Source organism: Monodelphis domestica, chromosome 4 (genome assembly GCF_027887165.1).
Source record: "Monodelphis domestica isolate mMonDom1 chromosome 4, mMonDom1.pri, whole genome shotgun sequence".
In the NCBI taxonomy this organism is placed as follows: Eukaryota; Metazoa; Chordata; class Mammalia; order Didelphimorphia; family Didelphidae; genus Monodelphis; species Monodelphis domestica.
Window position 1 is genome coordinate 354,519,891 of NC_077230.1, and position 11,532 is coordinate 354,531,422.

An 11,532-nucleotide genomic window follows, 5' to 3' on the forward strand; every position below is an offset into this window, starting at 1 on the left:
ATTATCTTGAAAGATCATCTATTACAAAACCTTTAATGTACATATATGGAATTTAATAGTGTGAAAAATAAAGTGGATCACCAAAGGTCACATAAATAGCATATAGTAGGGTTAATACCTCAAACTAATTCCTTTTTTCCCTATGCAAGGTTCTTCCTAGTTTATGCACTGATCTCTGGGGAAAACCAAAAGGATGAAAGAATTTATGTCTAGAAGGGACCTTAGTTCCACCAAAGAAGCAAAAAATAAAAAAAATATCCTTTAGGTTTCAGGTATTATCCTGTGGGAAGACAATTACAAAGAAATAAAACAATCTCTCCTCTCTTTACATTCCAAGGGAAAACCAACAAACAGCCACAAATACATATAGAGAAGAAACAATATGAGAATATATATATATATATATATATATATATATATATATATATATATATGCACTGTGGAGTGCTTAGGGCGTGTTGGAGCACAAAGGACAACACGGCCATCCAATGCAGCTGAGGAAGTCTCCAGATGTAATGATTTTTCGTGCCACTGGACCCAGGCTTCCAATGCCGAGAGAGTGGGGGACTGTCTCTGTGCATCGGCTTTTCCACTTAAATCTCCTTCATGCACAAGTGTCTTTGTGCACACTCATCTATACACCATTGATGAAAACGCACAAAGATAATCATCATCCTCGGTTACCGAGAGGCTACTACTAATATATATATATATATATATATATATATATATATATATATATATATATATATATATATAAATTTAAAATACCTAAAAGACAGTTCAGTAGCACTACATGGGTACATCAGAGGAAGAGATACATGTGGAAGATGGCATTTGAGGGGATTAATGATGAAAGGATTCAATGAGATGGTAGTGAGAAGTGTATATATTCTCAACCTGGAACAGGATATGGTAAGTGGATAACTATATGAGGGAAGAGATATAAACGAATTGAGTATGTCCAAAAATTGATAAAACAGTGAAAAGAATGGTAGGCTTTCAATAAAAGTAGGAAAGTTAAGAAAAGGCATGGATTTGACTGATCACATTTGAGTGATAACTCATGAGGATACTGAAATACAAAGTTAAGACACATGTCCCCAAATTTACACAAAAGAAGAGGCAAAATTCATACCTAGCTCATCAAACTCTAAATCTCATATATGTATCACCACATAATTATACCCCAAAATTTTCTCCATTTTCATATATGGCCTCTTCTACACTCCCTTTGTTCAAAACCATTGTCTTTACTGGTTAACGGCTTCAAGAAAAGGCCCATTTAGCTGTCACTACCAAGTTCACTTTTGTCTCTGAAACAACAAATGATATATACTGTTCTTTATCTGTTTGGTCTTGATCCCATATATGATGGGGTTCATCAAAGGAGGAGCCAACATGCAGATATTAGCAATTAGGATATGGATATGAGGTGGGATCTGTCTGCCAAACCTTTGGACCAAAAAAGTGAAGATGCCTGGGATGTAGAAGAGTAAGATGACACATACATGGGACCCACAGGTATGGAGTGCTTTGTGACGAGCATCCTGAGAGGGAATGCGAAAAATGGCATGGAGAATCATAGAGTAGGATGCCACAATGAGAATAATGTCTAGTACCACAGTTACCAAAAGGACAAATATACCATACCAGATATTCGCTCGAATGCTGGCACAAGCATACTTGGCCAAACCAATGTTTTCACAATATGTGTGTGGGAGAAGGTTATTTTTGCAGAAAGGTAACCTCTTCAGAAGGAATATTATAGGAAATATAGTAACAGCACCTCTCATATAGGCAGCTATACCAAGTTTTATAATCACGGAGGAGTTAAGGATCATTGTATATCTCAGTGGGTAACAAATTGCAATGTAGCGGTCAAATGCCATTACCAGAAGAATTCCTGATTCAACAACAAAGGTGGAATGTATGAAGAATAGCTGAGTAATACACCCATCTAGGGATATAATTCCTGAATTAAACCAAAATATAGCCAAGGCTTTGGGAATTGTAGTGGTGGAAAGCCCAATGTCAGTTACAGCCAACATGCATAGGAAAATATACATGGGTTCATGAAGGCTCTGATCTATTACAACAATGATGATGAGAAGGATGTTACCAAGAAGTGCAATAATATAGAAGGCAAAAAATGGAATTGAGATCCAAATGTGCTGATCCTCCAAGCCAGGAATGCCCAGAAGGTAGAAATATGTGTGGCTTATGACAGTAATATTAGCGATGGCCATGTTCATGGCAGGTCATCCTGTCAAGATAGAAATATCTCAAATTAAAGAATAGGTCTAAGATTTCTGATTTTTATACGTATTTATTTTTCTTTCATTAACCTAACACATATTCTACTTTGTAAATGTATCATTCAGTAATATTGACACTCAAAAGAAACCATAATTCTTTCAGATATAAATACTTAAAATTTGTAATATTCTATTGCCTCCCTTTTCTTTGTCTTTCTATTAGGTTTGTTTTCCTCTGAGAGAGGAATATTAAAGTCTCATATAATTACTGAAATTAAACACATCTTTTTTCAGTATATATTATATTTATTTATGGATTTATATGCTATATCCATTTATCTTTATATGCTTTTTATTTATATTGATGATTTCCCTCATGTTCAGTTTTATACTTTAATCTTAACAATATGGACTTGAATTAAAATTAGAGCAATTCATGACCAGTGAAATAGACCAAGTACAAGATAAATGACTGTAGTAATCTAGTGTTTGAGGAATCCAGAAATTCAAACTTTAAGGATAAAACCTAAGTGTTTTACAAAAAAAGTACTGGAAAAAATCTGGCAGAAACTAGGCCTATACCAACAATCATATTATATCTCAAGATAAAATCAAAATAGGTACATGATTTATGGATAAAAACTGATATCATAAGAAAATTAGTGTGAAAGGGAAAAACAATTACCTCTCGGATTTGTAAGGGAAGTTCATCACCAAACAAGGTAAAGAGAGGATCTTAAGAGGTAAAAATGAATTATTCTGATTACATGAAATTAAGAGGTGTTGTACAAACAAAACAAATGCAGTACACATTAAAAGAAAAAGCAGGAAGCAGGAAATTTTTTTTTCAGGAAGTTCCTCTGATAAAAGCCTCATCCCTTAAATATATATAGTGAACTAAGCAAAATTTATAAAATTGAAAGTCATTCCCCAATAATAAATGATCAAAATTTTGAAGAAGCAATTTTTAAGCATTCAAAGTTATTCATAATAATATAAAAATGTTCTAAGTCACTGAAAAATTGAGAAATACAAATATAAAATCTCTGAGTTATCACACTGACTAACATGATAGGAAAGAAAAATGAGAAATGTTGGAGGGGATATGGAAAAATACATATGTAAATGCACTGTTGGTGAAGTTCAACCATTTTGAAGAAAAAATTGGAATTATCCTGAAAATGTGATACAATTGTGAAGACCCTTTGATTCAGCATTACTATTACTAGGTCTATATTCTGAAGAGATCAGAGAAAAAGGAAAAGTCCTTATATGTACCAAAACATCAATAGAAGCTCTTTAGTGGTGGCAAAGAATAGGAAAACAAGGGAAAACTTATCAAGGTGGGGAATGGTTAGAGGAGATGCAGTTTAGAATTGTGATGCAATATTGTGGTGCTATTAGAAATAAGAAAGGGATAGATTAATAAAAACATAGGAAGACCTATAAATTCATGTGAATTGAAGTGAGCAGAACCAGGAGAATGTTGTTCACAGTAACAACATTGTAACAATAATTAACTGTGAAAGATTTGCCTATTTGATTGATATAAAGGTTTACAAAATCAGTGGGCTCATAATTTAAAAAATAATAAAAATAATTTTAAATGTTATCCACTTCTTAGTAAAGAATTAACTCTAACTATAAATTAAAGCATATTTTTTCATTTTCTTTTTCTTGCTTATTTTTTGCAACACAGAAAATATGAAACTCTGTTTTGCAAGACCTCATATATATATAATGAGTATCATATTGATTGCCTTCTAGATGGTTCTGGGAAACGTGAAAGAAAGGGTCCGAATTTGGAACACAAAATTTAAAATGAACAATAAAACACCTTAATGGAATCCCCTATCATCTTCTTTTTGGCGGCAGACTTGCAAAAAGAAGTAAATCTCCTTTCAAATAGCATTCCTTCTATTTGTATCCTTGATTATGTCTCTTCCCATTTCATCAGGTAGCATGCTACTTTTGTTACTGTCTTTCTCTAACTGTTAATCACACATTTCCCATTGGCTCTTTCTTGACTACCTTCCAAAATGAACCCAGATCTCCCCTTGCCTTTAATTTTACCAACCCCTCGAACTATTTTCCCAAATCACTTTCTTCCTTTTCACTGCTAAAATGTTAGAAAAAGCTATCTATAATTTATTTCACCTTTACTCTTTAAAACTATTCATAACCAATTGTCTAAAATCATCTTTTGACTAAAATAGATTTCTCTAAAAGGGACAGTGATTTCCAGTGTTAAATTTAATTACATTATTTCTATAGTTCTTGTGTTAAAAACAAAACATTTTCTGAAAATTTAACAATATTGACCATTTTGCAATATTCCCCAGCTTTTTTGTGATGTTGTTTTGTCATATTTCTCTTATTGATATTGCTCAACCTAATTTGTGGGATTATTAACGAAATCATTCCTCATATGCCTGGGCTCTCTTCTAAATGTTCTCCTATTCTTTCTCTATACTTTCTGACAGATCTTATGAATATCTCTTGGTCCAACTAGTATACTTATGCAAATAATTCTAAAATTTGTCCACTCCTTCCAATCTAATTTCTCTAACTGCCTTTGGAACAATTACACCTGGAATTTTCATAGGCATCTCAAACTCATGGTCAAACTCATCATTTTTATTCCTAAACCCATCTCTCCTTCTCATTTCACCATTATTCCTAACGTAGTCACCATTTTTTCCTGTCATTTTGGCTCACAAAAGTAGGAGTTGTTCTTGATTCTTCACTCACTCTCATCTCCTGACCCAATCAGTTGCCCAAGCTTATTGATTTTTGCTCTTCTGGCATCTCTTGTTATCCATTCCATCTTCACACCAAAACTACCTAAACTCCAGCTCTAGTTACCTATTGACAGGACTCTGACTTATATCTCCACCTGCTTTCCTCTGAATCTATTTATTTCTTTTTCTAGTGCATCCTTCATACAACTGATAAAATGATATTCCTTAGAACTTTCCTGCTCAGGAAACTTCAGTGTCTTCATATTGTCTCTAGGATAAAATGACACACTTTACCATATGTCTCTAGTCTATCTTTTCAGAATAACTAAGAGTAATTCCTTCACATATACTGTAACCATTTGATCTTCTTACCATACTGAATATATAAATATATTTTATATATAAATAATATAAATATAAAAAAATTACTTTTTTAGCATAGCAAAGAGGTAAACATTTCAGAACCTTAGATTATGATATAAGAAAACTAAATCTGAATTAAGATCATCTTAACATTCAGCTATTTGTCTCCCATTAAATGATTATGACAGAATTTGTTTTGAGGCTCCATTAATAGAGACTGAGTGTTTTGAGGAATAAAGATGGTAAAGGCCTCCTACTCTCTCCAGTTTTACAACTACAATTTGTATCTTTCTTTCTGGGGTTGGTTGTCTACATTTTGAATGTCATGATCTATAATGGATATTGAAAAGATAGATCAAAGGAAAACTACTAGAATGATAGTTTGATGATACCCCATTAAATATATTGGTTGGACATCTGAGGATTTTTAGTTTAAAGGAAAGCAGGTTTTAGAGGAGACATGAGAAGTGTTTTCATAAATTTGATGGATTTTTAGGTGGGGGAGAAACTAGATTTGTTCTCTGTAAACCTAATTGATACATAAACATTTTTATAAGTTAAAGGAAAAAAAGGTTTTCATTCAAAATTTAAAAACAAAATATTTTTCCTGGGATAGATCCTATATGTATAATCTCATTTGATTAGTGAGGAAAATGAGAAATAAAACAGTTAGACAAACTATTTAAAGTCACAGAATTAGCCTCTTCTGATCCTCCTTTCTCCAACTAGTAGTGCCTTCCCAAACATAATTGCCATAAACTACTTTGTATTTATCATATACAGATGAATATATGTATATGTAGTACATATAACATACAAATGAATTGTGTTTTGTAAACATATATGTATATAATTCATATATTAGGATGTTGTCTCCATGTTAGGATATAAATCTTGACTGCTCTTGAAGAAAAAAAATAATTTAAAATATTAATTCCTAATATTTAGGATAGTACCCAGGATATGTTATTTAATATTTGTGTGTTGATTGATTGATTGACTCAAACATTTATATACTTTTCCTACCCATTAATCCTAGGAAAGTCATTTAACCTTGATGGCACTCATTTTCTACATCTAAGCACCAAAGAGTTCCCTGAATTGTTGGGAGGATCAAATGAGATCATCTAGGTAAAGTACCTTGCAAATCTTAAAGCTATATAAATGTAAGCTATTTATTATTTTACTACTATTATTATTATATCCTAATCTTTTCCTTTATGAATGAAGGATTTGATTTCCCCACATTCCCAGACTTAGAGGCTGAGAAATTTGCCCCAGTTCAATTTATATCAGTAACCATCAGGCTTTGTCAGGTATTTTATAGTTAGACTTGTTGGGATACACAAATGAGATTATGAATATAAAGTACATTGAAAACCATAAAGTGGTTTATCATTATCATTATTATCTTTAACATTATTATTATCATTATTATTAGTCTATAATCACTGAATCTACAATTCTGTGATGATGATTTCATTCATTCCCTGTAGATTCTAGTGCATTTCTGCAAAGTTCAAGTAATGTTGAAAGTAACACAGAACACTGGCAAATGTCTAATAGCCAGGTTATCCATAAGACACACACACATTCATTCACTTATATGTATATGCCCATATGCATAAGAATATGCATACATGAGATGTCTATCTACATTACAAACCCATTCACAATTCTAGACTATCAACAAAGCAACAATTAAAACCTTGATATATAGATTGCTGATTTCTGAGGTATAAAATGCTCACAACAAAAATATAAATCTGCTTGAAGCTTCAAAACTTCCTTCATTACACCCCCAATTTGAGTTCTAAATCAATGCTCTAAAGATCCCCAGAAATGTGGTCTGTAAATGCCAAATCCTATATTCTTTCCATCATACCACACTGCCTCAGGGATCTTATGGAATAATCACACAAAATAAAAAAAACTATAGAAAAGTGGAGTTGTTGAGAAACTAGGAAATAAAGAAGATTTAGACTAATCAAGAGCCAGAGCTGGCTGAAGAAGCTTTGAGAGGCTACCAACAAGCTTCTCCTCAATTTTTAAAAATGAGGTTTTAGAAGATGATCATTAAGATCCTTTACAGATCTGATGTTTTCTAACTCTACATAAGCAGCCAAATAGGGAAATGTGTAGAGCAATGAACTGGAAATCAGGAAGACATGAGTTAAATATGAACTCACACTAGTTGTGGGATCTGAAATGAGTAAAGTAAGTTCTCCCAGCCTCAGTTTCCTCATATATAAAATAGGATATTATCTTTCAGAGTGGTTGACAGATCAAATGAGATAAAATATAGAATATGCTTTGTAAATCTTAAAGATCTCTATGAATACTACAGAGAGAGATAGTTAGATGGCAGTGAATGGAATATTAGTCCTAGAGTCAGTAAGTCTTGAATTCAAATTCAGCCTCACATACTTACTAACTGTGACCAGGGGAGTCATTTCATTTTCCTCAAGTATAAAATAGTGAAAATAACTGCAACATAGTGAAGATAAAATGAAACTCTTTTAGGAAAGTTCTTTGTAAACCTTAAATTACTTTACACCTGTAAGCTTATTATTGGGTATGAGTCTAGGGAAGGGAAATCACTAAATGGATTTCTAGCAATAGTAATAGAAGCTAGCATTTGTATATTTGTATTTAAGGCTTTCAAAACTCTTTACATTTATAACAAGTTGATCCATAAAACTTTATCTATGAGATGTGTTCTTATCATCACCACTTTATTTATGAAGACACTGAGGATCAGAAAGATTAAATGATTGGTCCAAATGAAATGTTTGAGGCAGAATTCTAATTCAAATCTCTCTAATTTCAATTTCAACTATGCTACCTAATAGCCTGGATCAATACAATAATATAAAAAAGCCAGAGACACTAGCAACTAGGAGCTTATCTAGTCATGCTGTGGGTACATGCATCTGAGGATAATCCTAACAAAAGTAAAGAATATTCTTTTATTTTCAAAAGATGTGAACTTGGAGAAAGTCTGACTGGTACAGAGATGAAGCAGGATTCAAAGCATATTTTGTTTTCTGTGCAAAATACTTACTAAGTATAAGAGAGAAGAAATTGCAAAGGAGTGAAGTCAGAGCCAATGGAGCAAGAAGCAGCCCACCTGGGTTGGGGCAGAAAGGAAGAGACCCAGGATTCCAGGGAAAGAACAGAGGCTGAGGGGAACTCATATACTGCCACTTCAACTCCAACTCCTTCAGCTGAGACTCTGACAAGAGGATCTCTGAGCCTGGAGGTCCCTCTGGACATCAATTGCTTCCTAGTGAACCCCTGAAGTCTTTTGCTCAACTCATACTAGACTGGACTTTGAAAGAAGCCCTCTACTGAGAAAATCTTCTCTAAGGATTTTCTCCATCTCACTATCTCCAATTTGTCCTGAACTCCAGCAATTTAACCAGATTAACTCAGGAGCAGCAACAATCAGCAGCTGACCAGAAGAGGGATCAAGACTGAGAGCCTGAATCCCTGTAGATTTGGGAATGGGGAGTCAGTCTGCCAGTCTTTAGGTACTCCTGCTACCCATTTTCCTTACCCAAACCTTCAATTTTCCCTTCCCTGAGTGGTTCTCTTTTAAAGTGCTATATAGACCAGGTCTGCCTACTTTCTGACACCAAAGAAGGGGATTTAAGATTTGGAGAGAACCATACCTCTCCCCAAGGAGGTATTAGCTCAAGACCAGGGCTGAGGAGTGAACCCAGATCTTAAAGGGAAAAGTGGTAGTTGGGGTACTGGAAAGACTCACAGGTAGGAAAATCTATCCTACCTCTCAACAATAGCTAAGATCAAGAAGGGAGGCAGTGGGTCATTTATACAAAGCCCTCTCCTCCAGTCTTTAACACCTCCCAACCCCATTCTCTGAGGAGATATATTCTGTCCCTCAGGGAGACAAACTCACGTTGTCTTCACCAAGGGGAAGAGAGGGGAAGATCAATCTCTTCCCCCTGATTCTCTCAATCCTTTCTCTCCCTCTTCCGAATTCACCAATGTAGATAGGTATAGCCTCCCTTACTGGACCTATATTACATAACAGAGGCATCTGGAGCTGGTACAACATTTAGACTTGATTCAGCCAGTGTCCTATAAAGTCTCAGATGGTAGGAAAGGAGATTTTCACTCAAAATTGCTGAAATATGCTTATCAGTTAAAAGGAGCCCTAGAAAAAAATAATTGAGGCAGAAAGTTGTGTGAAGCCTCAAGGTCTCATGTTAAGAAAGAAATCTCTTCTCTTTCCTTGGATGGTGAAAGCTCCCAGGACTAGACACAAAGAAAGATGCCTTTCTCTTTGAGGGCATTCAGAGAGAAGCAGAGATCTTATGGTGATCTTGAAGAACAAATATTCAGTTTCTTCTGTGATACTCCAGTGTATTGGTCTCTTTTTTCCTTTATTTATTATAAACACAAAAGACATAATGGTATAGTCGATATGGCACTAGATTTGGAATCAGGACTAGAACTGGTTTGAAATACTGCTTTCTTGATTAACCTGCTTTACAACAATGGGCAAGCAATTTTATTTCTCTTAGCTTTAATTTCCTCATCCATAAAATGAGGGGGTCCTACTCAATGGCCTTCAATTTTCTCTTACAGCTTTAAAATGTACAATGATATTATCCAAAGGGGAAAATGTCTGGATGCCCCAAATTTCCTGACCTATCCTTATAATTATGCCTTGCTACTGATTTCTGAAAAACCTCTTCTCTCATCCATCCTCTTCTCATGACCTATCTCCCACCCAAGGCAAATGACTCAATAAATTACCTGATTCAGGAGGTTTCCTCACCAGCCTCAGGTGGTGACTACACCAGCCAAAAAGTGTTCAATAACTGGTGACATTTAAGTGAAGAGGAAAAGAGCAGCAAGGTTGTTTATTCTCTCTATACAAATCCCAGGGGGTCATGTTTTTAGAACCTCAGTTATCTCCCAAAAGGGAGGATAAATTTACATTTCTGACTGCCACTATCCCTGCATTTCTCTTTCTGTCTCTCTTTTGTCTCTTTGTCACTAGCAAGTCATTTTTGTGTTTTTTTCTGTGTGATTGTGTCTCTCTCCAACCTCATTATTTTTTCTTATTCATATGGGATGCTTCAAGTTATTTGTCTCAGCTCACAGTATTAGCAGTCTTGGGAGTGATCTGCATTCCAGGTTGAAAATAGATTTTAAAAAATTGCTTATTACATTAAAATTCTCATAATTTCCTTCTCCCCTCCTCGCATTAGAAAAGTATCATTTAAAATATATATGTATATATATATATGTAATATATAAGTAGGTCTTGCTTGTTTCCATTTATCAGTTCATTCTCTGGAGGTGGATATACACAAGTTATTCTTCAAACAATATTTTAATTGGCTCTGCACATTTTGCTTTTCATAATTTCATGTAAGCCTTTCCATTTTTTAAGAAATAATTAATAAGTTTGTCCTTTCTTCTGGCATATAGTATCCCATTACTATCATATGCCACAACTTGTCTGGTTTAGGCTTGTATTTTGAGGATGATTGAAATCTTGTTTTGTTTTATCTTGGTTTTTCCTTGGAAGAAGAGTTAGCAGAAAGTTAAGACTTATGCAGTAATACTAATGGAGCATTTGACAGTAGCATCTTTATCCCTTAGTTTTTTTTTCCCACTTTAAACATTATTTTATTTGGTCATTTCCAAACATTATTAATTGAAAACAAAGATCATTTTCTTTTCCTCCCCCCCACCTCCTTCCCACCACCTCTCCCATAGCCAACTCAAGATTCCATTGGGTATCACATGTGTTCTTGGTTTGAACCCATTTCCATGTTGTTGGAATTTGCATTAGAGTATTCATTTAGAGTCTCTCCTCAGTCATATCCCCTCCACCCCTGTAGTCAAGCAGTTGCTTTTCCTCGGTGTTTTTACTCCCATAGTTTATCCTCTGCTTGTGGATAGTGTTTTTTAGATCCCTGCAGATTGTTCAGTGACATTGCATTGACACTAATGGAGAAGTCCATTACCTTCGATTGTACCACAATGTATCAGTCTCTGTGTACAATGTTTTCCTAGTTCTGCTTCTTTCGCTCTGCATCACTTCCTGGAGGTTGTTCCAGTCTCTATGGAATTCCTCCACTTTATTATTCCTTTTAGCAAAATAGTATTCCATCACCAACATATACCAC

General features: G+C 34.4%; 1 protein-coding gene across 1 annotated transcript; it reads right to left on the bottom strand.

Moving 5' to 3' along the window:
- Positions 1 to 1,304: 1,304 nt before the first annotated feature.
- On the bottom strand, positions 1,305 to 2,249 carry LOC100023310 (olfactory receptor 52B4-like). Its single transcript, XM_001374852.4, has one exon. It carries the CDS (start codon positions 2,247 to 2,249, stop codon positions 1,305 to 1,307), a length of 945 nt encoding a protein of 314 aa, XP_001374889.3.
- Positions 2,250 to 11,532: the final 9,283 nt, after the last annotated feature.